This window comes from Periplaneta americana, chromosome 3 (assembly GCF_040183065.1).
Source record: "Periplaneta americana isolate PAMFEO1 chromosome 3, P.americana_PAMFEO1_priV1, whole genome shotgun sequence".
Taxonomy (NCBI): Eukaryota; Metazoa; Arthropoda; class Insecta; order Blattodea; family Blattidae; genus Periplaneta; species Periplaneta americana.
This window is the reverse complement of record NC_091119.1, coordinates 59,830,722-59,857,906: the sequence shown is the minus strand read 5'-3', so window position 1 is coordinate 59,857,906 and position 27,185 is coordinate 59,830,722. Positions and strand designations below refer to the sequence as shown.

General features: G+C 35.1%; 1 protein-coding gene across 5 annotated transcripts in view; it reads right to left on the bottom strand.

Moving 5' to 3' along the window:
- The window catches only part of Usp20-33 (Ubiquitin specific protease 20/33), a 77,600-nt gene that overhangs the window by 3,986 nt on the left and 46,429 nt on the right, over positions 1–27,185 (bottom strand). For all 5 annotated transcript variants that reach the window (XR_011331226.1, XR_011331225.1, XM_069820581.1 and 2 more), the window contains exons 11-14: positions 25,068–25,260; positions 15,355–15,612; positions 8,781–9,067; positions 3,633–4,025 (exon numbers count right to left, since the gene is read on the bottom strand). Coding sequence is in view for 3 of the 5 variants with exons in the window: in XM_069820581.1 (XP_069676682.1) it covers positions 3,633–4,025; positions 8,781–9,067; positions 15,355–15,612; positions 25,068–25,260 (1,131 nt within the window). In the remaining 2 variants the exon portion in view is untranslated. The remainder of the gene's footprint in view (positions 1–3,632; positions 4,026–8,780; positions 9,068–15,354; positions 15,613–25,067; positions 25,261–27,185) is intronic.

The window sequence follows — 27,185 nt, the reverse complement described above, 5'->3', positions numbered from 1 at the left end:
AGAAATGCATACACAGTGTTAGTTGGGAGACCGGAGGGAAAAAGACCTTTGGGGAGGCCAAGACGTAGCTGGGAAGATAATATTAAAATGGATTTGAGGGAGGTGGAATATGATGGTAGAGACTGGATTAATCTTGCTCAGGATAGGGACCAATGGCAGGCTTATGTGAGGGCGGCAATGAACCTCTGGGTTCCTTAAAAGCCAGTAAGTATTATTATTATTATTATTATTATTATTATTATTCACGTGGTGTTTTTATCTCATTTACAATTTCTCACATATTTTTAGAAACCAGTTATTGTCATGATATTTTTTCAAAGATTGTATAGAACGTATCTTTTCTGTACTAAAACAATTAATTTATCTGCATCGAGCTCTATCATGAATAATGTGGAATACACAACAACATAGTATTTGTAGGTAGTGAAAGCTTGCAATTAGAGATGAGCTTAAAAGATATTATCAAGTATCTGTGACAACTGTGACTGTGACAATTAAATATCTGTGACTTTTATCGGTGATTTTGTCACACCGATATTTTATATCGATAAGTAAGCACAATATGCATGAATTACACAGATATTTTGTCACACCGATAAAAATGAACAGGAAGTATTGAAGAGGAGTGAAATGTGAATACGATTTCTCTACACACGCCACACATCAGTGATTTATATGGGAAAATCCAACAAATAAATTGTGTACATGTACCATTAACAAATAAATACTTGCCTAACTGAACAGTAACATGTCAAAAGTTAACCTCATGTACCAAGAGGTTATATTGTAGATACTGAATCAGTTGATAATTTTTAAATGTAGTTGGGTATGGAGAAATTGAGGTTATGTGATTATCCCAATCGTTTTAAAAATGTATCCTTTTTATTGTATATAATATAACGGATAAAATATTTTTAGTCGTGCATTAACATTATAATATTGAGCCATAGAATAAAAATTAACGAAACATAAGTATTCGGAAAAACATTGGAAAATAATTACAAAACAAAACAGTTATTCAGACAGGATTTTAAAGTTGAAAATTACTTGCAAGTTGATGATTTTAACAATATCTAGACAAATATCACAAAATATCAAGTTTAGAACATTGATTAGGCCTATTAATAGGGGTGGAATGACACCCCACATGAGTACCAATGTTAGGAAGCAATGCAAGATTTCCTAAGAGTTAATAACCATAAACAACATAATGAACTTATTACAAACAATTTTACTTTAAGTTTAATTATTTTAATTAATACTACAATGCACTGTTCGTGTTAGAGCTATACATTAAAACTGGATCATACATAATTAAGAGAAGTAAAGGTAAAGTTATTAAAATAATGTTGTAGGATCCTTTAATTATTATGTTTGTAATTAAAAGTATAACAAAAATAATAAAAATAATAATATTGAACTGGCCCCCATTGAGGGTAGCTCTTACGGACTCAGTATATCCTCAAAAAAATTAATAATTGAGTGGAAAATACATTAAGTTAATGTAAATTCACAGTTACCGGTGTATGAAAATGTAAAGTTCTCGGGGAATTCATAAAATATTTATAAAACATATGTACAGACTAATTATGAAAACAAAATGTCAGACTCATGATTATATTATTATAATACGCTAATAACTTTGTAACAAATCATCACTTTGCAAAAAATATCACGAAAAAATAATCAAATAACACTGCCCGACTGTTATTGTATCATGCGCATGCGCAAACCCACGACGTAGATGAGAAAATATCAGTCACAGAGTACTGAATACGGAGCAGATTTCGATAGCGATATTTTGTCACAGATATTTTGCGTCATCAGTCACAGGTTTAACTGTGACAGAAAAATACCTGTGACAAAATATCGGTTTGTGAAATATCGGCCATCTCTACTTGCAATCATAGCCATTACAATGCATGCGCAGTAATAATAATAGTTTTATTTTCCCTGGCAGAGTTAAGGCCATCAGGCCTTCTCTTCCACAACCAGGATCAAATCACATACAGAAAAATACATACCGGTATACAAATACTGTGTTAACTTAAAATAATAATAATAGTAATAAAAATAATAAAATAAAAAGAGAGAGATTGAATACATATACACAATCAGTATCAACTTAAAAATAATAATAATAAACAAAATAATAAAAAAAGAGACTGAATATATAATCACAAACAGGAAAATACATTCTAGTATAAAAGTATTAACTTAAAAAAAAAGAATTAATACATATGAATATAATCTCACAACTAAAGGAATAGTACAATTAGTATGATCAGCACAGCATGGGTTACATTGAGACAATGACAATTACCTAGATATTAGTGTTAATGGAAAAATAAAGTAATGACTGGAATAAATAATAATAATAATAATAATAATAATAATAATAATAATAATAATAATAATACCTAAAAAACTAATTCTGTGCATTTAAAATATTTCTAAACAACCTAATTTTATAAACAACTGAGGACTAAGACTACCGTAAGGTGGGGTGACTTTGAACGCCGAGGTGACTTTGAACAGTAATGTAGCGCCTTTCTAAATTAAATGCTGTACCCTATTGCGAAAAAAATGAACTAATTTATTGACCTTAAACAGTTTTTTCGCAATTGGGTACAGCATTTAATTTAGAAAGACGCTAAATTACTGTTCAAAGTCACCTCAGCGTTCAAAGTCACCCCACTTTACGGTATCCCTGATTTCCGGCGGCAGCAAATTCCATGAGTGGGCCATGGCTATTGAGAAAGAACTTGAGTACAGAGATGTCTGATGACGTGGTATTGTACACAGCAGCTATCAAACAGTCTCCTCGTGACGAACTTCAAGCAGTCATTTGATGTTGACTCTCCGTGTCTCCTCATGTCTGCTTGCGACCATCATGCCGCATCTGATTCTGTGTGAATCCCATCATAAGAAATCAATGGGAGACAAGTACCAACAGACAAAATGTCGCATAGCGCCATGCCGCATCTGATTTTGTGTGCACCACATCATAAGAAATCAATGGGAGACAAGTACCAGCACATAAAATGTTGCGTAGCACTGCACCTTGTCTGATTCTGTATGCACATCATAAGAAATCAATGGCAGACAGTTGGCTTGGCACAGGTAAGTAACCAGGACTATCTCTCTTGCAAATACTCATGCAACTTGTCTCTCCGAACATTTTGTGCTATGCACAAATATATACTTGGCTGGGAGATTCCATATGAAAATGTGTGCGACAAGAAGTTTGCATAGCTCTCTATCTCCTCCCCCTGTCTCTTTTCCTAATTGAAAAACACATCCAACTACTCCTTTTTGAACCAATTCTGTAAACATATGAATATAACAACATTCACCAAGATTATCTTAAATAAAACTTTTAACAGTTTCTCTATCAATTAATGAGAGGTTTAGTTTCAAATTCAGCACAAATTAATTTCTACATCATTTTATAAGTGTGAAGTTTTTCAGTGCAACTCTAGAAAAGCAGCACGAGGAGGCAAAGAAGCACCCTCAAGGCCACAGAATATCCAGTGCTCATAAGTAGATAGGTCGTTGCTGAAAAAAAAAAAAAGCATGAATGATATGAAACTACTATCCCACTCCATTATGAACACCATGTACAGACTTACCTGTCTCTTGACCTTTGGATTCAATGTTTCCTCCAGGTTTATTTCCAGAAGCAGAAAGTGCAGCCATTCTTATAGTGATGTTATCTGAGCTCACACTCTGGGCTCTTCCAGCTGGACGTACAATGCCACCTGATATTCCAGAACTTCCACCATGACTTGTGATATTTTCCGTACTGCGCGCTTTAAGGGCATGAGCCATGCCCACCGGAGACTCAGGAGGAACTGATACTGTCCTTGCTGCAGTGGGAGGCGGCAAAGAGCTTCCAACACCACTACTGCTGCTAATGCTTCCAGTCCTCTGGCATGATGACCGTGAGACAACTTCTGGTCCACCACCATACACTCGGCGAAAGAAGGACCAAAGCTCTTCAGATAACTGAGCATAATCTGATCCTGAAACAATACAAAAAAATTTCAAAATTTGATATCAGAATAACACTAATCTACTGCTATATTCATACTACCACTCAAAGCTTCTACAGTCCTCTAAAACTCTGAAGTCTTTTATGGCAAGTGATGTGATTTTCTTCTTTCTTTAGCTTCCTTCCTCCATTTTCTGACTTACACTTGTTTAAAGTCATCATGTCTTACAACTCATTGCTTACCTACTAGTTTCCCTTTTTATCTCTGATCTCGTCTCATTCATCCTCACCAGACCGTCCACACATTCCAGTCTTCTCAATACATGTGTCATCAATTCAGTTTATATAATTTGTTTAGTTAGTAATATGTTCTAATTCTACATACCTCTTGTTCAATTAATTATCTATTTGAGAATTTTCTTATTTTGTCCTTATGAGATATCGTCGGTTTACATATTAAGTAAAAAATATTACTTCTAAGAAAAAGGCATTTGAATGTTCCTGATAAAACTGAATCCTCAAAACATTATTTTAATAAGTTGTTTCTCTTTATATTAAGTATTCCATTTTCCAATTATAAATTTATGTACATACATTACGTACATTATACAGAGTGTAACTAAAATGTATATCAAAATTTTAGGAGTATATTACTCTCACATAGAGGATGAAAAAATGTTATATGAACATAGGTCCGGAAATTCTGTATTTCCTTGTTGCAGCCCTTTATCTACGACTCTGCCTACATTGTATGATGCAGTACATTATTAAATAAAAATAACATACAACATGTCTTGCAGGAAGTACTCAAAATGGCCCTTGTTAGCTTGGATACATGCATTATCTCTGTGTACACTGATGTGCCAGGTATTGTTTTTGTGTGGTATGGCATCATAGCTATCATGTAATAACGCAGTTGTACTGAGCTGAGGGTTGACACATTGCTGGACAAATCATTCAAAGGATCCATGACAGAGGGATAAGTAGAGGTGGATCTATTCTTTGGCCTCTGCACTCTCTAGACCTAAACCCACTAGACTTTTATTTTAGGGTCAGAGTTATTTGAAAGAGCTCATGTATGGAACCCCAGTGCAAGATGAAGAGAGTTCTCCAAACCCATATTTTGGAAGGCTACGAGTCAATATGACATTCTTCAGGGATACATCAGCACATCTGGGATTCAATGCAACAGTTAACTAAACTAACAGTTAACTAAACAACAACAATATAATATGTATTATATTTTTTGTATTACAGTCAGAGCTTAAAAAAACGTTATATAATTTATAATAACAGACATACAAGAGTGAGAACAGGTCACATTGTCACACAATTGTACCTACACCGATTTAACATTTCTGATAATCCTACTTGTCTGTGGTCCTAGATCATATATACCCAGATAGGTCAGCCTTATAGGCTTTGAGGTTAACAACTTTTGTCAGGTTCACTACGCTGCCATCTGGCTGTTACATAAGAAGTCACGTCATAATTCCCATTTGAATTGCATTAGCGACTCTACTGCCGTCTCGTGTTCGTTTACAGCAGACGGGTGGCGATCCTGGTGGTTGTTCTCTTCAAAGTGCTGCCGATTTTAACATAGAGATGAGTTATCTGTTACATATGATCTAGGCTGTGGTGTAATAATCATGAAGAAGATCTGAAACACATTCTTGTATACTGTCCATCCATAAACCACAAAAGAAGTAAATTAAAATCATCAGTACAAGTTGCAGAAGATAAAGCCCTGCAGTATATATTGACTACATCCCAACTCTGGCTACTAGCAACAGGCATCTATAACGAACACCAATCAAAATACCCCTCATTTCTCGTGAAAAACAATAACTGAATAGACTACAGTGGTCTATAGTGGACTTTATGTTGTCAGCAAACAGCTGGATACATTAAGAAGACGGATTGATTGATCATCATACACATCAACTGTGTCATGTATGATATAGTTGGCTATAAAGAATTTTGATGGTTAATTTGTTTATTATTAACGTCATGGATGTCTTCATTGTTGAATATACACTTTTAACACTTATATAATCACTGCAGTGGCGTAACTTTTTATAGCTGGAATCCTCAGCAAAAATGATAATCTAGACCCCCTTTCCTTACTGCCATTTTTTCATGTTTTCATAAATTTATTTTTTACATCTAATTTGAATAAAACAATTTTATTTAGCATAGCAAAATACTCCATTTTTAAACAAAATTAAGTGAACAGAACTGAAAAAAATTTAAATGCTGTAACTACTATTTTACTAAGGCTATAATTACACAATAATAGCCCTACCTAAGACAAGTTTAACGTGAATCTTAGTTCAACAAGCTTTTTGAGAAGCAAATGACTCAATCAAATCATGTATATCAAGTCTTTGGGCCTTTTCACATTCAATACTTAATACACTGAGAGCACTAAGTCTTTTTTGAGCCATTGTACTGAAACAGGTAGTTTATGTTTGACTACTTGGTCGAAATACTGAGTCTATTTTAGTCAATTTCTAAACATATTTTTTAAGTTTTTTCCTTTTGCATTTTTCTGCACCACTTAAATGTTCATAATTACTTTTAAAAGGTTTCACTGTCACAAAACATGAGAAAAATGATTAATTAAATCTAGTAACAAACGAACGTGTTGCTATACAAATTTCTTTATTTAATTGGGTGTTTACTGTTTATATGCTGTGACTACGGCTGGCAATCTGATGACATGAAAATACACCACGAGAAACAATGTCTCCATCCATAAAAATCACTCTGTCACATTTTCAACATTGGCGTCACTGCCGTATGGTTGTGGACGAGTCTACTGAGGCAATCGATGGGGGTGTATGATGCGAAGTACTGGTAGTTGGATCACTGTATGTGCATCCTCGGGTCCAGTGATGGTGGTCATTACCACAGATTTCCATATGCCAGAGGGTAAAAAGAGTGGCTATGCATTATGGAAAATACATATGTGGGACTCATTTCCAAATATGTCAGTAACTACTGTACATTTTCGGGCTCCCCCACAAAGCGGGGTCTGCAAGGGTTAAGTTACGCCACTGAATCACTGATTAACTTTAGAACTTCTTTACTGTGTTAACATTAAAAAATTACCTGGCTGACTAGTTTCGAAGTAGTATTCTTCATTGTCCGAAGCCTAGACTTCGAAACTAGTCAGCCAGGTAATTTTCTAATGTTAACACAGTAAAGAAGTTCTAAAGTTAATCAGTGGTGATGGATGTGATTCTACAAGATGATTTCATAATTACAGTTTATGGACCACATATAAGTGAATGATTTCAGAATGTGCCACATATAATTCCGGATTATAATAATCCTCTCAAAAAATATAATGATGCTCGGTTTGTAACCAAGTTCCTAAAAATATTTTTCTGGATCTTATAATGGCAATAATTTGAATAAAGGAGAATTACGCACAAATGTGCATGAGTTATTAAATGGATTATTAAGGTAAGCATTCATCTTATCGAACTCCTTGTACGAATCGCACGCAACGGATATTCTAAGTGCAGTGTGTTCACTGTAATGGCTCAATCTCATCGCCTCATCAGATTCCCCTATCAGCTGTTTGAAACATGACGTCATACGATATTGACATTGCTGAAAAGAGAGGAGTTGAGGTTAGATCTATTAATTATGACTGTTTGGGAATAAGAATTTGTAATTGCTCCTTGCATCTTAATTGAAGAGGAAGAAACGAAAGAAATATTGGTTACATAATATATATGTAAGAAATGACTTGATTACTGTAATGGAAATGCATCAAATTATATAATTCTTCGCAATTTTCTACAAGTGAAATAAGTTTTCCGTCTGCCATTTTGGCGCGACACTGAACATGGCACAACATAATAGTAATAGTTGACCAATTAAAATTAATTTATTAAAGAAGGCCATGATCGCACGCATTGGAAAAGTTGCTCATCCGAGAAACGTGGATGGATTTGCCGAGGCAATGCGTGCGATATGATGTAGTGAACGCGGTTACATAACAATTACAGCAAAGATAGTCTTTTTCCGATCCGTGCGATGAGTGCGATACAATGTAGTGAATGCTCACCTTTAGTCTGCAATAACTAGAATCACTTGCCACAAAATCTGTTAAATGAAATTGTTTTTTTTTGCATTATAGGGCCTCACCCAGGATTTTTTCCCCAAAATTCCACTCCCTTGATGAAAATCGAACCCACAACAACCGAGTTCAAAGCAAAGCATGGATTTTTTTAGTAGGTTATTTTACAATGCTTTAACAACATCTTAGGTTATTTTGCGTCTGAATTTATTTTAGTAGGTTATTTTACGATGCTTTATCGACATCTTAGGTTATTTAGCATCTGAATGAGATGAAGGTGATAATGCTGGTGAAATGAATCTGGAGTCCAGCACTGAAAGTTACTCAGCATTTGCTCATATTGAGTTGAGGGAAAACCCCGGGAAAAACCTCAACCTGGTAACATGCCCCGACCGGGAATCGAACCCGAGCCACCTAGTTTCGCGACCAGACGCGCTGTTACTGTTTAGCGTCTGAATGAGATGAAGGTGATAATGCCGGTGAAATGAGTCCAGGGGCTAGCACCGAAAGTTACCCAGCATTTGGTCATATTGGGTTGAGGGAAAACCCTGGAAAAATTCTCAACCAGATAACTTGCCCCAACCAGGAATCGAACCTGGGCAACCTGGTTTCGTGGCCAGACGCGCTAACCATTACTCCACAGGTTGGACGGCAAGCATGGTAACCATGACATTACTATCAATACTAACTCACCCATTTTTAGCACTGCCTGTCCATTTTTATTAATTGTACATATTGAGGAGTTATCAATCTGTCCTGGAGGTTCTGCTTCCTTCCCTCTCACAAAGCTCTGCCACTGGCGGAACCAGCTCATTGCGATAGCAAAGATGATGACAGGACTTTCCTCTGCTTGCTGGAACTCCTTATTCAGCTGCATGAACACCTCGAGTTCGTGTTTCACTCTACGGGCCAATGCTTCCTGCTCTTGCTGGCATGTTGGACATGCATACAGCCGATTGCATGCCGGCCCACCACCAAATCTGCAACAATAAACAAACATAGCTCTTCATACTCTACTATCTTGTACCTTTTCAATACCGAAATAGAGTTGCAAGGATGGCATCAAAGTTCACAAATAACGCCATGTTTATTTAATGAAAGTGAACCTGATGTGGCCACATTACACTAGACTATCTCTTGAAGAATCAGTTTCACTCATTGGGTTATAATAATGGATTCCATTCTCTTGCCTATTAATGCAATGAAATGAGCTTCTTAAAGACACTAGTTAAACAATAATTTTTAGATTCTTATTCAATTACCGTATTTTCCAGCATACACAATGTGCTCTCTTTTTTTTTGTACACATTTTTTAAGGAAAAAAATATGTTATTGAATACAGTAATGAATTTTCTGTATTTCAGGTATAAAGTAATACGTAGGTTTACTTTCAACAAATAACTAATTTAACTAGGAAAGAATACCTTTCAATCTTCTTCGTCAAAACCCAGAAATTCATCTCCAGAGCTAAATGAAGATTCAGTTGACATCTCGGGTATGTTTAGACCATTTCCCATTACTGCAGTTATGCTGTTTTTGCACACAATTGTATATAATCAATGTCGTCAACATAAGAAACAACTCGTTAAAAGTAATGCTAATATGTAATAATCCTCTAAATACTAAATTCGGTAGGAAACGTTGGTTAATATGACGAAGGTTAGGTTTGGTTTTTTAAGGTTTTTAGAGCTTGTTCTCATTCAAATAATCTGATAAAAAATGATAGATTAAGTATAAGAATTTTTTCCACGGCCTACATTAATTTCAAGCAGACATGGTATAATTGCTTCTGTTGGTAACACAAGAAAAGGCAACATGGCGGATGTCAGTGGGAAATGGCCTAAAGTTTCTCCGAAATCTCTTCTAAATCAGAATCTGAGTCCTCATAGAATAAATTGTCTACTGTACTATCCAGTGCATTATTGATGTCACACTTCTGAAATGACTTAACAATTGCCTCAGTTTTGACAGCATCCCAAGAAGCTTTAACCCATTCACTAACTCATATAGGCATATATGACACTGCCTGCTTTTCAGATCTATTTTCAAAGGAAAAAAGTGTGTCTTATATGCCAGCAAATACGGTATATCAAACATTCCATTCTTAACCAACTGATAATAAACAGATTGTTTATAATGCGCCTTTTTTAAATGTCCTTTAGGGTTTCCAAATGGACATTAGCATACAACAATGTAATTTTAGTTGTTACAGCTACATTTTTATAAAGTTTAGGTACCTTTTTCTCAAAATATATTATACAGTAATTATTTTCAAATTTTCTACAATGATAAATCAATCTACTGGAAAAAAAATTATACATGATGAATTGATACAATGAATAATTAATAATCTTGCAAATTAAGAGTGCAAGTATCTAATACATTTTATATGCTGACTACGATTTCATCATTCCATTGTTTCTTGAAAATGTATTTTGTTATCTCGTTGCTGAAGGTATAAATCTCTTTGTTTAATATTTTCAAACTTATTATTTTATATATGTTGTACAGTATATTTAAACTTTTAATTTTACTAATTTTGTTTCATTCATACTCTGAAATTATACACAAACATCTTAACATAATTTTAAATACAGTTCTTCTTCCCAAGCTGGTAACACTACACATACATATTTGACTCAAATACAGTTACAATAATAAAAGCTTGCAAAAGAAATAATGTTTTAATAGAGTCAGGATCTTGACATAATCACAGTACTGTTTTTATTTATTCATACCACAGTTAGCAAAGAGCTGTTCATTAATTACTCACTTCGCATATAATTTCCTTTACAATTCTATCCTTCATATTCATCCATACTAGCTCACAGGATTAAGTGAAGGCACAAAATATCACATTTTCTCTCCCTAAGTAGATTCCCAATTATATAATATTCTTTTCACTATCTAAATTAACTGTAGTCTCATATGTTTTCGAGGGAAGGAATGCTAAGGTAAATAAATTAATGCTTATTCATAAAGGCTATGGACGAAGAATTACTGATGATTGAGTTGTGGGACCAGCAAGAAAGGAAGTTTCTCACGCCAGAAAAAAAAAAGCTGAGGGGATAACCTACAATTCGATATGTGCATATACAGGATGGCAAAACCAAATTAAAAGTGGCATTATCATTTTTATATTTACATAGCAACTCTTACATTTCTCCTTGCTAGTTTGACAGTACCTTGCACCTTCTTTCGTAATACAAAGGTCATACTGAAAAAGTCATGAGTAGACATCGAATTTATAAGCACTAAAAATATCTAAAATATGCATGCATTTATGCTATCAAAATCTTTAAAATATGCACTAAACATGCACTAAAAATTTTAATTTTAGGCATATGCATTTTGGTACTAACAATGTACATTCTTCCTTAGATATAATTATGGTCGTTGTAATTTGATTTACAGTACACAATGATTATTTTCTCCAAATGCTCAGGGTAAGGTTTATGAATTAACACAAGTTTGTATGCTGAGAAGGACCTTTCCACGAATACAGATGTTATTGAGCAAAATTTGAAAGCACTTACTAGCTCTGGGAAAATTTCTTCTGGAAGCACAATGTTTTCACAATGAAGACATTTATCAACAGAACATAAAATTTTAATGTCAGAATTCCTCCCTAAAACAGCACGCCATTTACCACTTAATTTTTCTGCATACTTTAAAGGAGCACTCTGAAGTTTACTCTAAACCTCCTTGAAGAGTGACGAAGATTCATGTCAAGACAAACCATATTTTTTATTTTTATTTATTTTATTTTTATTATTATTATTATTATTATTATTATTATTATTATTATTATTATTTGTGTCTTCAGCTATAACTTCGAAATATACCTTGATTACAGCCAAGTCCCTTTGCAAATATTCACTATTAAAATATTCTGTGTATGTTGAATTGACAAAGCTTCAGTTGCATTTAGTGCATCAACGAATTCTTTAACTGCATTGAAATTATCTGAATAGAGAGAGCAGCTTCAATCCACGTACCCCAGCGCGTAAGTATTGGCTCTGGGAGTAATAATAATTTAATAATTTATTTTATTTTACCTGGCAGAGTTAAGGCCTTAAGGCCTTCTCTTTCACTCAACCAGATCTACAAATGTGAAGTCTGTAAATTTTTCTTTATAAGCATTAACTCTGAATGGGGCTCACAAACACTTCTGCTTTCAACTGTAAATAGGAATGTTATTCCCCAGTAATATCACGTAATTCTGTCAATAGCACTCAGAGAGGTTCCTTAAGAGTGCCTCCATATTAAAAACTTTATTATCTTATCACTTATGTGTTTAAATATTAATTAAAAAAATTAAACATTAAAAAATACATGTATTATATGCTCGATGCATGGAAGAATGATGAAATATGCAGCAACATCGGAAATATGAAATTATATGGACTATAAAACTTCACATACAAAAACAGAAGAACATGAAACATACTGCAAAAGTTAATTCCATATCACAAGTAAAAACAAACTAAATATGCATTTGCATATAAATCCGATGTCTAGTCATAAGCTGAAACAATCAGTTTAATTTATTTTTGGGGGTGAAAAAAAACCTCAACTTATTTTTCAGACTTCCCTTTATTTTCCTATATAGTTTCCATTTCTTTTATATACTGTTTCTACTTTTGTGGGAGCTTGGAATTCCCTTACAATAGAACTCCATTCCAGCTGAACTCAGTTTGAAAATAAATGAGGCAAAAACAAAGGTTATGATACTAAATAGAAAAAGAAGGAACCAGGATGTAGATATATAGATCTCCAACCAAAAAACAAGTAGTAAATGAATTTAAATATTTAGGTGTAACTATCACGCATGACAATGAAGAGAATATAGAAATCCAGAATCGAATTACAGTCGCTAATAAAGCATATTATTCACTTATCCCTCTAATTAGATATCGTGGAGCCAATTGGAGAAGTCGTATTGAATTATATAAAACAATGATCCGTAGTATAATTATATATGGAAGTGAAAATTGGACTTTCACAAAAAAAAAAAAAAATCACAGAATGCAGTTGACAACTTTGAAAGAAAGGTGTTAAGGAGGATATTTGGACCAGTGGTAAGGGAAGGAAAATGGAGAATCCGATATAATCATGAATTATACACCTTATACAACGATACAGCTTTGTCAACTTTCATACGGATCAGGAGACTGCAATGGGCAGGACATATAGTCAGGATGGAGAAGGGAAGGATACCAAGGAGAACTTCAGAGGGGGAATATGGAGGAAAAAGAGCTGTTGGAAGACCACGGAATAGATGGGAGGATATGGTTCAAGAAGATATTACCAGTTTGCTACAACTGCGGAACTGAAAGGTGGCAGCAAGTAATAGAGAAGAATGGAGAGGAAGAATTGGGGAGGCCATGGCCCGAAGAGCCATAGATAGAACTCCGTTCAAGCATTGTGAAAATATTGATACACTGTTTTCCTGACGTCCTCTATCATTTTGAAGTATTTCTTCCCACACAGCACCAAGAAGACGATAATCGGAGGGTGCTAAGTCAGGGTTGTAGGTGGGATGCAGAAGAACTTTCCATCCCATCTTCAGAACTTCCCCCATGGTTTGACGAGCAGTGTAAGGCCCAGTGTTGTCATGCTGCAGGATGTTTATCACACAATGCACGATGGAGCTTATGAAGTGTCGTAATGTACTGAGCAGCATTAATGGTTTGCCCAGGTTCAAAGAAGTTCCACCAGAATCCAGGAAACAGAGTCCATAACTCTTCCAATTGATGGCACTACAGTCATTCTGTGCCAGCTGTCTATGGCCAAGTTATAGAAGCTAATGACGTCACAACTTGCTCATGGTGCTGTACAGAGTCTATAGATTATGGCAATGTGCTTGGTTTTTTCGTAATTAATAGGTTGCAACTTATAAAAATAATTGTTGCTCATGTCTTTCAGTATGACCCTCGTCCTTGGATACATTTCTTAACTTGCCATAACATGCTATTTTGTAATAGACTATGATTGTCTCTGATCACATTCCTTTTATAATGTTAGCTCATCATATCATCATAAAAATGTCATATGTATCACTAAATACTGCAGGTAAAATCATCATTAAATAAAACATTCCTTTTCTTACTGTAGACATTCTGCAAGCATTTTGCAGCATAAGATATGGTCCTTATTAAGTATTTTCCAATCTTACTCGGATATGCTACATTAGTTGGCTGTATGCAATCCCATCTTAAATATTTATGACAAGTCAATATAAATCAAGCTATTGCATTCCTTCTGATATAATAGTACCTTCTCATATGTTCTATCTATTTTGAATGGCTTATCCGTCTTTCAATGATGCTTTGAAGTATGACAAAATAACCACAGTAAAAATTATTCTTCTGTACAACAAATTTTGAGGATCTGTTTTGAGAATTTGTGTATGCTTGCATTACATCATAGCTACAGAAATTTGTTTTTAAAGAATATTTTGTTATACATCTTGATTACACAACTTTTAACACTATATCACTTCGGAAAACGTATTATTTGTCTTTGTGTTAAATTTTATATTACCTTGTTAACATGTTTCAGCCTGTTATCGGCCATCTTCAGAACTGGTTGTTGCTGGTCTTGGCGCCTTTTGTTTGTGTTTCTTGTGGGGGTGTGTTTGTGTAGTGTAATGTGGAGTCAAAGAGTGTGTGTGTTCTGAAATTGAATTGTGTGTTGAGAATTTCATTTGGATATGCTTTTGTGTGCCTGTATACACCTACAGAGACATCAACACAAACATGGAAATTCTACACATCCAACCAAAAAGCCAGAAACTAAAAACACTAGAACAATACGAACTATACAGACACACAAAAACACATCCAAACGAAATTCTCAACACACAACTCAATTTCAGAACACACTCTTTGACTCCACATTACACTACACAACACACTCTCACAGGAAACACAAACAAAAGGCGCCAAGACCAGCAACAACCAGTTCTGAAGATGGCCGATAGCAGGCTGAAACATGTTAACAAGGTAATATAAAATTTAACACAAAAAAGACAAATAATACGTTTTCCGAAATATTTTGTTATAGGTCAGAGGATGTTTCTACATCTATGGTGTGGAATAAAAACCCAGAAGTCTAGCTAGCACTACAATGAACATCATCAAATTCTTAAATCATACTTGTATTGCTTTTGTTTTATTTTGTCTCATCCTCAAAATATGAAGCATACATACAATATACTCTGATAACAATTTACAGTGGATATTAATCGATAAATGGAACTTACGTGTCATAAAGATACTCCCAAACTGCCTGTGAGAGAATAGTACACAGTTCATTGACATACGGTTCCCTTGCTGGATGAACACCTCCATGAATACACAAGAAGTCAGAATTGTCAATGGGACCAGGTTCAGCAAAGGTATTGAACTTGTTCACCCACTGCTTTGAAACATAGAACTGCATGAGACTTGGCTCGTGATGAGACAATTCCATTAGCTCCACTGCTCTGTGTCGCAGCTTGGCTGCAGCAGTACTGGATTTCCTGCAATCCGTGAATTACAATACTTGTAGAAGAATATTATATGAATATGGCTCACTATTAAAACAGGTAGATAAGGGTTTATTTATGAACTGGAGAACATGAAAATTACTTTCACCATTCATTCATTTCCTTGTAAAAATAGGTATGTATTAAATGTGAAAAAGTAGCTATTGCAGATCAAAAGTAAGCACGTACAATGTTTTCTCATACTATTTACGTCAGAGCAGGTATGGTGTGTCATACCATTTCCTAACATAGTACAAGCTCTCAGACATTGAGAAAAGCATATTGTCTAATCTGAAATTCTCATCAATACTGCAAACAAGCACTATCTCCAGACACTAAACATTACGAGGTCCAGCCATCTACTGTAATATTTTTTTTTTAAAAGACAGACTATCCAGGACAATGGCATCTTAGTCTTCTTCAAAGTATTTCTTTGGAGACCATACAATTACGAGTATGCTAGCTTTCCTTCCACCTTTCAAAACAGCCTGGAAAGTCCTCTTTTGGTATTGCCTTCAACTGCCTCACTGCATTCTCCTTAATCTCGACCACAGTCTGCAATCACCTCGCTTTCAATGGCGATTTTAGCTTATATTTGAGTAGGCTTTCACGGTCGGCGTCAATAGAAAACACGTTTTCCAGGCTATCAGGCCGTGGTCTGTTGGTTGTGTGACCAAACATTTCGTTCAATGCTGTGGTGGACATCTTCAGTGGTGTAGAGTACTGGGTGTGGCTGGTTCTAGTGCGCATGTCGGCTCAGAAGAACCAGCCGCACCGGTACTCTACACCACTGAAGATGTTCACCGCAGCAGTGAACGAAATGTTTGGTCACACAACCAACGGACCACGGCCTAATAGCCTGGAAAACTTTTCTCCTATTGGTGATTTTAGCGTTGAAAAGAAAAAAAAAAAAAAAACAGAACTCATTTTAACTATCTTGAGGATATCTAAGTGGCATTGCTAACAGCTTCAAGTCCTGTGCAACTTCCTTCTCTTCTTGTGACAGGAGCTAAAGACAAATTTTGTCACCACATGTTTCATGCGAGTTTCATCAAGTTCCCCAATTTTGATATCTCATGCCCAGAAGGTTACAGCCATGTTTGCATCTTCTTATATACAGGGTGGACCATTTAAGTTGATACTGTACAATATCTCCAAAACTAAGCATTGTAGAAATAAATGTCTTGAATAAAAGTTGCTTGATATTATGGGGGAAAGTAAATACCATTTGTCGTGTTTTATTTGGAGGACGTTGTGATGGTTATTTTAGGGTTAATTTAATTTTTTTAAATAGGAACCTACATTTTTTATGTTGTTTTCTCAATCCTCATAAAAAATTAAACAACTTTTGTATGAAGCACTTTGCGATTGTTCTTACACCAACATAAATAACAACAAAAATTATGAATGGCTGTGTACGAAGAGCGCAATGAATGGTTAGACCCATTCGAAACAGTCCAGCATCACAGTAGGTGAGGAGGCAATGAGACATTGTGTCCGTTGTTTTGTAACCATTTGTGGACCATTTAAGTTGATACTGTCCAATATCTTCAAAACTAAGCATTGTAGAAAGAAATGTCTTGAATAAAATTTGCTTGATATTATGAAGGAAAGTAAATACCATTTGTCGTGTTTTATTTGGAGAACATTTGGATGGTCATTTGAGGGTCAAGGTACGTTTTTTAAATGGGAACCAATATGTTTTTATTTTGTTTTCTTATTCCTCATCACAAAATAAACAGATTTTGTAAAACCATTTTGTAGTACATGGTTCTTTCACTGGTGTAGACAATTAAACGATGAAAGGTAGGTACACAGAGTATCACCACTGTACGGGAATTGTACAGTATTATTTCATAAGCATCATATCTTAGCGTAATAAATGTTCAAAATGATGCCCTTCTACAGCAATGCACTTTCCAACTCTGTGAAATTAAACATAACGTAAGCATTAACTTAACGTTACAGTAAAATCAAGAATTCATACCATCATTCACGATGGGAACATAAACATAACAGCAAACATACTTGGTAACCATGGAAACATAACAACGACGCCATTTCCTCATATTCTGTAGTATACTTCAGTCCTCCACGATTGTGTTCTGTTTGCAAATCACATAAGCATAAGCATGAAAGTTTGGAGTTTGCAAACTTTCATGTTAATGTCTTACGGTAATGTTTATGTCAATGCTTATGTGAATCATTGTGAATGATCCCATTTGGTGGCCTGCGTGCAAACTTCTGTGTTTATGTTACAGTTATGTTTAATTTTCATTGTGAATGGGCCTTTAAACGACTTGCATGGAACTGATGGTTGGTAATCACTAATTGTAGGTACGTACTACCAGTAGATCCACCTGGACTCGAAGGCGGCTGCAAATACACTAATGACAGATAAAAGGAAACTGTCCTACTGTGGAAAGTAAACAAAACAACGGACACAATGTCTCATTGCCTCCTCGCCTATTGTGATGCTGGACTGTTTCGAATGGGTCCAACCATTCATTGCGCTCTTCGTACACAGCCATTCATAATTTTTGTTGTTATTTACGTTGGTGTAAGAACAATCGCAAAGTGCTTCATACAAAAGTTGTTTAATTTTTTATGAGGAATGAGAAAACAACATAAAAAATGTAGGTTCCTATTTAAAAAAATTAAATTGACTCTAAAATAACCATCACAACGTCCTCCAAAGAAAACACGACAAATGGCATTTACTTTCCCCCATAATATCAAGCAACATTTATTGAAGACATTTATTTCTACAATGCTTAGTTTTGGAGATATTGTACAGTATCAACTTAAATGGTTCACCCTGTATATATAGGATGTAACTAAAATGTATGTAACAATTTTAGGGACACATTCCTCTCATAGAGAGTATTAAAAAATGTTATATGAACAATGATCCGAAAATACTTTATTTCCTTTTTACAGACATTTTTCTACAATTCTGCCTTACATTGTATGATGCAGTACATTATGGAAAAAAAATAGTATACCACATGGAAATGTCAATGTTTGGGCCAGGCATTGTTGGTGACGTTTTGGTGGGACCTCATGTTCTTCTACCCAGGCTCAATAGAGAAATATATAAAGTGTTCTTACAATATACTTTGCTTGTTCTGTTACACCATGTGCCGTTAGCAATACGACAAAACACGTACTTCATGCACATTGGAACTTCTGCTCAGTTCAGTGTCAATGTTCGTCGATTTCTAAACCAAATGTTCTGTGACAGATGGGTAGGTAGAGATGGACAAATTTCTTGGCCTCTGCGATCTCCGGACCTAAACCCACTAGATTTTTATTCGTGGGGTCATTTAAAAGAGCTTATGTATGGAACACTGGTGCAAAATGAAGAAAGTCTTCGAGCCCGTATTTTGGAAGACAAGACAATACAACATGCTCTAAGTATACATTAGTACATCCGGGATTCAATGCGATGGCGGATTGATACATATATTTGTGCTAAAAGGAGCCTTTTTGAGCACTTCCTGTAAGACAGATTTCCATGTGGTATGCTATTTTTATTTCATAATGTACTGCATCATACAATGTAAGCAGAGTTGTAGAAAAAGAGCTATAACAAGGAAATAAAGCATTTCTGGAGAAATGTTCATACAATATTTTTTCATCCTCTATATGATAGGAATACACCCCTAAAGTTTTGACATACATTTTAGTTACATCCTGTTTTCTAAGTTCAAACTTAAAATAGCAATGTTAGAAACAGAATAACAGATGGGCATTTTGCTTCACCTCTGAAAGTCATTTCGTCCCAATTGCAACCAGACTATGAAAAGCTTTTAGAAGTACATTCACAGTTCCACTTATTACACATTTCTTCATATTCACTGAATAAGTAATAATAGACAAATAGGGCTTAATATTACAATAGTTTTGTAAAATGTAATATTGCAATTTTTCAATAAACTATGTTGGCCCACCTCATATATTTCTTCTTTCTTTTGACTTGCTTCCATAAAGGTTTATCTATAACTGATATAAACGAAGACAAATATTTTAGCTTAAAATATTTCATAACAGAAATTTTCAAACTGTCCGACACAGCTCCTTGGATTGTTTAGATCTTAAGCCAGAAGTGCCAACAAAGTTTGGTAGAATTACAATAGCAAACCTTGATAACAATCTGTGCACTGGGGACCAGGAAACCATGGATCATCTAATTGAAAACCAATGTTCATACAGTAGTAATAGTGTATTAAAATGCTTCAAAAATAAGTAAATAAAACCCAGGATTGTATTTCATGACAATGGGTGGTGTGCATAAAGTTGTAGCATTACCTTTTGTTTTGACTGTAAAAGATAATTCAAGTAGAAGTATATACTTCGTTTTGTATGCATAAACCTGATACTACTACTACGAAGTATGCACTATGCAGCGGTAGCATAGCGGGTAGAAGAGAAAGTGTGGTAACTCTGCTAGAATCTAATGGGACTTTTAAACCCTCTGCTGTCGCCACGGCAACTGAGCGAAACTTAGGCGTGACGATCTGCGTAAGATCTCAGTTTTCCTCTTCTTACTGTGGACAGAGCTGATAGAACCTGTTGTGCTGCGAAGTTAAAGAGACATTTCTTGTATTTGAGTGATCTTTATTGTGCCGTTTATGCGAGTGATTAGTGAGTGAGTAAGAGAGTAGAAATATGCCTTGTTATTTTGTTCCCGGGTGTAAATCCGGTTATAAAAGCTGTAAGGAGGTAAGGAGTTTCTTTTTTCCACCCAAAGACAAGGCTGTTTTTCAGAAGTGGTGTAAAGCAATTCCACGAAAAGACAGAAAACTGCATGCTCGTTCCTATGTCTGTGATATACATTTTTCTGAGGATTTGATCGTAAAAGCCGACAAGTTTATTATTGATGGCAAGGCGGTAGAACTTCCACGGAAAAACTGGCGACTAACACCCGATGCAATACCACATATTTTCCCTAACTTGCCTCGATATCTTACAAAAAACGAAAAGAAGAGGAAATCCCCAACCAAAAGGACATCAATCCCTTCTCATAGAAATATGCCCTTACCTGTAAGTAACAATAACGCCCATACTTCAACAATGACAAGTCCTGACGAACTTATAAACATTCATGTTTCCGACAATAATTGCGAACATTTAAAACAGAAAATTATTGTATTAAGTAGAAAATTGAAAACAGCCAATAGAAATTTAACTAGAATTAAAAATCAATTTAGTGGAGCCAAGGCTAAAATAACTCTCTTAGAGAAGGAAGTTAATGAAATTAAGAAAAGTAAAGCGGAATGTAAATGCAACTGCAAGTTCCTGAGCAAGAAACAAAAATTAATAATTGATACCATGGTAAAGAAGTGCCAGGTCAAGGATGCAAGAGACATGCGTTATGACAGTGAATTTCTTCTAGAAAGTTTATTGTTCAAAATAAAGTCCCCAAAAGGTTATAGGCATTGTTTGAAAAGAAGAAGAAATGACTGAAGATCATCTCATAACCTGTTTAGTTCTACCTGATGGATCCACCACAGAGAAATATTGGAGAGCAAGAACGCTAATGGCTTCGTTGCCAAAGCCCGGCATTAGAAAAACAACAACAACAACAACTTATTTGAACCATGAACTCTTACCACTTCCTTCAGAAGATTATTTAAGGCGCCTCTTAAAAGGCATGAAATGTTCATATGGTGTAAATAGGCAGGCAGTTATCGCATTACAGAAGCATTTCGCTGATGAAACTGACGAAAACAAAAAAATGGGAATCCTAATTTACGATGAGGTGAAGTTACGCGAGGAGGTAGCGTTTAATAGTATTTCACTTAAGGTGGAAGGGTTTGTTAACTTGGGAGACGTGACACCCGAAAATCAGAAGAACACCTTAGCTAATCATGCGCTTGTATGCATGTATGTGCCATTACTCCACAGCTGGGTACAACCTGTTGCAGTATACGCAAGTAGAAATGCTACACCTGGAGACACATTGTCAAAAATAATTTTGCAAGTAATTATTCAGCTAGAAAGAGCTGGTGTCAAGGTGATTGGATTCACATCTGATGGGAGCCAGACAAACAAAGCCACTTGGAAATGTCTTGGCATATCTGGAAAAAATGGAAAAGTTAATTGTTCTCTCCCTAACCCCGTAGACCAGAAAAGGAAATTATGGGCGTTTTCTGATGCGGTACATATTTTAAAATGTATCAGAAATAACTTTCATGACAAGGGTATAGTACAATTTAGTAACCAGGACATAAACTTTGATGTTTATAGACGGGTATATTTTAAAGACACATCTCCTGAATTTTCAGGACTTAGGTCATGCCCCAAAATTACATCTAGTCACATTGACCCTACTTCCTTCCAGCGAATGAACGCAAAGACTAGCATTCCAGCTGTTTAGTGCGAGCTTGGCAAAGTCCATACAATAATTTAGGGCCATAAATTGTGGTGGGTTTGAGGGAAGTGAAAGTACAGAAGAATTCACAAGGCAAATGACCTTGCAGACGCACTAAACTCAAAGACTCCCTCCTCTGTACAAAGGATCCTTCCATTATAAAAATTTAGGAAACATATTACACATAATTGACAGTAAAAAGAACACGTTCGCCTCAGAAAGAATCCTTGAATTACTCAGAGTAACAATTCAGAGCACTCTCGAAATATCCGACTTCTTATGGAATTGCGGATTTAAATACATTCTGACAGCAAAATTTAGACCTTCTAGTCTAGAGCGACATTTCGGAATTATAAGATCATCCGTCTACCACAGACTTTCTACATCTGCACATGCTTCAGTCTGTCTATGTTCCAGTTAAAAATGTGCTCTCTTCAAGTGCAAATTGTGAACCCCTAATTGAACCTCCCCTTACTTCCTTTATGAGTCAAATGCGCACCCTTGCGAAAGCTACAGAAGAAACAAATAAGGAGTGTAAAGCTGCCGCCTTGAAGAAAATCAGTGATAAGTTGGTGGTTGACGATAATTCAATTGAAATGTACGATTGGGAAAGTAATCTGCCTTCTCTTACACAGAGCGACAAGTTAGCAAAAGAGTGCCTTGTGTATTATTTAGTGGGTTATATCGTAAATAAAGCAACCAGATTTACTGACTGTGTGTTCTTTGCATAAATAAGCTTCACAGTGCATCACTAAGAGAACAGAATGTCTCAGCTTTCACTAAAATTAAAGATTATGGAAGCTCGAACTCTTTTCTAACGCATCCTTCTGAAGGTGTTATGAATGTTTTAATGCAAACTGAGACAATGGTTGGTGTCAAGATAGCATCAAATAGTAGTTTGTGGGGTGATATTTTTTATGATACGCTAGACAACCTTATCGAGTACAAATTTCATGTGCCAACGCTAGGATGCAATGAAGAACATGCCATGGAAATAGTTCCTAAACTTATTTTCCATTATTTGAAGTGTCGCTTCTTTTTCCGGGCCAAGGAAATTCGGAAAGAATTTCAGTCATCAAAAATGGCGAAATCATCCCGGAAGCTCTCAAAAGTCGCAAGCATCTAGTTTCTACTTCATTAAAGGTACATGTTTAATAAAATTAGTATTTTATTTTTAATAACACTTTAGTTGTAATTAACGTAGAACTTATTTTAGTAACCAAACAAGTAGGCCTATAATTCTGCTTTATGTGTCGGCCTACAGTTGAATCTGGTTTGTAATTATATTAAGTTTGTTTATTACACTTCCACAATACAAGATGTTTCTAATCAAACATATGAGGATGTAATAACCCAAACATAGTTAATTTAATATTCTCTAATAAGTGGCATAAAACTACATAGTTAACATAATGCTATTAAATTACTTTTATTTACAAAAAAAAACTTAGATACGGTATCTCAAAAGTTCAAAACTTGCATTTGCATGGATATAATATCGAAGCTTGATTTGTAAGTCTGAGTTTCACGTAATATTTACTTTTTCCCCTTGGGTTGCGAATAAACCAGATACAACTGAAACTAATAGGTAAGCAGTAGTAAAAAAAGTATTGGTGAAAATATAATGTCCCATTTGATATATTATATTATACTTTCTTGTACACCGAAAACTATAATTTTGTGTCAAAATGTACTTACAACAACACAAAAATGTTCAGTTTTGCGAAGCTGTACTTTTTTTTTGCGTTCTCTCTGAAGCTGGCAGAATGTTCCAGTTTACTGTTGATTATTATACTCGTATTTACGATTCAGGAGTGTATGATATAACTCAAGAGTAGTTAATGTAGTAGTATTACATTTTTTAAATAAGTAAAATATTGTAATACACTATAATATACTTTTATCTAGTGGGTATTTTAAAAACATCTGCATTGACTCTAATAGCGCTCCTGAAACTGAGAACAGAAAACAGAGTGAGCGCCGCTCTGCGACGAACCGCTGGACTAGTGGAAGTATCGTCACTTTCTCTTCTACCCGCTCTGGCGGTAGTATAAACTATTAAGACTATTTAATTATATCAATTATCAACAGTACTTCGGGCTTATCTGCTAAGATTCGTTAGTTTTCGCCTTCCATGCAGTTATGTTAATTTCTTTATGGGAAAATTGATTTTTGTCCTCAAAATCTGGTTGGTATAACAAGAAAAGGGACAATTACGACGAAGTGGGAAGTATAGAAGAGAGAGCATGAGAACAACTGCTGTTTCTTAATCTACTAGCAAAATACCTAGCATTATTAAACAAGTCGCAAACTCCGCTGCAAGAAGTGATAAAAAGCCATCCAGGCTATGAAAGTTGAGGTGGAAGTATACAGCAAGGAAAAAATGGACGAAAAGCAAATTATGAAGAAAATAAATAACAAGTAAACTGAAAATCAGATATAAATCAGACAGGCCTAAAATGTTAGTCATTACATTTACATGTAACCTAAAATATTGTACGCACATGTACATTTTCATATAAATTAAATGTATTACAAATACATCATAGAATAATTTTGCTAAAAATATATTATTTTAAATAACAATAACAAAAATCAACTGTCAGATAGAATTCCAGTTATCTCAAAATCAACATTCGAGTAGTCAATTACAAAAATTGATCATACAAATTTTTTTTATTTATAAAACCTAGGCTATATAACTTCTTATAATCACGTTCTGATGGTTCTCGTCTTTCCTTGTACGATTTTCTAGCGCGAATTTGCATAAATTCTGTCATATTAAACCATACAAATGCTTATGCTGAGCTAGCAAAGTCTCAAACATGGCAGACTACGATTATTCTTAGTTAGACTTAGAAATAGAAGTATATACTTCTTAATATGTATATAAATAGTGGTTTATACTACGAATTCTAGCATAAACTAAACACGGCCTTCCAGATCAATTTTCTACTATGCAGGAAAGAATTTAGTATGGGTTTTTGTACACAAAGATCGTAGCATATATCACGAAAACCTTAATAATAGCATTTACTTCAACTTTATGCGTACCAGCAATAATTCTACTTACTTATAGAACAGAACGTAAGCCTCACAGTTCTGTACACTTTCTGGTGACACCTGTGTGACATACTGGTCATCAAATTCAAACCACTGTTCAGAAATGCAGTTCAGCGAGTAGCACGTATAGTGTCCTCCCCCTGCTGTTCCATGGTGGCATATAACTGACACCAGGTCGTAGCTTGTCACTTGTGAAACACAGTCTGTTAACAAAGTTAAATGTTATTATAGCACATGACAGTTCAGATCTTTATCATTACTGAGTTGTGACAAAGTTTCTTGGTTTTGTAATCACATGAAAATTTAATTTTCCCAATATTTGGGAACTGCTTACATGTAGTATTCGTAATTTCGAGGTTGGTGGGGCATTTGAGCAAGAAAACTTAATCAAGGTGGAAAAGTAACACAGGCATTGCAATAATCCCCATAAGGTAGGAGAAGTGAAGAGTGGGTTTATTAGAAGAGTCTGTACATTTTCGATATTTACAGCAGTAAAAAGAACTCCAGCTTTGACAACCTTCTTGATGTGGACATTTGAGTGAATGATGCAAAGTCAACTACCCACCACTGCATTAAAAAAAAACACACAACAATATTTTAATTTCTCATGCTTTCCTGCAATCTGAAAGTAATAATAGTTTATATGATGATGATGATGATAATAATAATAATAATAATAATAATATCTATTTATTTATTCTGGCGAAGCTAAGGCCATCAGGCCTTCTCTTCCACTTAGCCAGAAACAAAAGAAGCTGATACAATTTTACAGACTAACATTTAAAGAACACTAATAAAAATTTATATAGTTATACAAGCACAAGTCGAGTAAAATAATGTGAACATACTAAATAATAATTACAAAATAATATAAGGCTAGAAGTTACACTCAACGAATATGCAAGCGGTAAGTGAACCAATAATACAAATTACAAGAATAATAAATTCAAATGTAAATTATAACTATACATCACTGAGGAAAATTACATATATACACACAAAGGAGAATTAAACCTGAATACTGGTCACGTGTTTAAACAATTCACTTTTAAATTGCAGTATCGTTCGACAGTTCCTGAGGGAGCTGAGTAGGGAGTTCCAGAAACGAATTGCTGATACTGTGAAAGAGGAAGAATAGTGAGCTGTTTTATGGAAAGGTATAGATAATAAAGGGTCATTTTTAGAATGAGTACCCAGGCTGTGATAAGAGGACAAGAAATTAAAACGCACCGAGAGATAGTTAGGCGAAGAAGTTTTGATGATGCAATATAGGAAAATTAGTGAATGGATATATCTTCGATCCTGTAATCTTACCCATTGGCACTTTATTAAAACTATATGTACAGAATATCCTTCAGAAATGGAATAAATCTTACCATTCTATGGGCATTCCAATAAAGGATAAAAATGTGTACTCCCTGTTATTTTCCAACGATCAGGTGATAATAGCACAGAACAGAGAAGATGTAGAATATATAGTAAAAAAAGCTGTATGAGACAAATAAAGATGGTTGACTGAGGATAAATGCAAAGAAGACGGAATATTTAGTCGGTGAAGATGGACAGGACATGGACATACCTGGAGTGGGGAAGATACGATCTGTGGAGCACTTCAAATGTCTTGGCTCTATTAATGATATATCTGGTACATTAAAAGAGATGTAGAGGACCATAACCGTCAAGCAAGAGGTGCAATTCCAGCTCTTAATGGTGTCCTTTGGAGTCGGGAAATTCACAAGACAAAAAAAAAAAATGATTTTGAAGACCATCATTGAAAATATTTTAACATACGGAAGAGAAATGGATGGATTGCGAAGGAGATGCCGAGTTTCTAGGTTACAATGAATTAGAAATAATGTAATAAGAGAAAAAATGAACCAAACGGAATTGGTAACTGGAACACTGAAAGGTGTAGCATTGTAATGGTACGGTCACACTCAGAGGATGCCAGAAGAGAGATGGCCAGAGCACTCAGGAGAAGACAAAGACCACCTGCATATTCCGGAGAGGAGAAATTGCCAGGGCAATGTAAAAGACTAATGGAATGACAGAAGATTCTGGTGTCAGGCAATAAGAGGCAACCCCTGACAAGGGGAGAAACCTTTAAAATGAATGAAATGACACACCA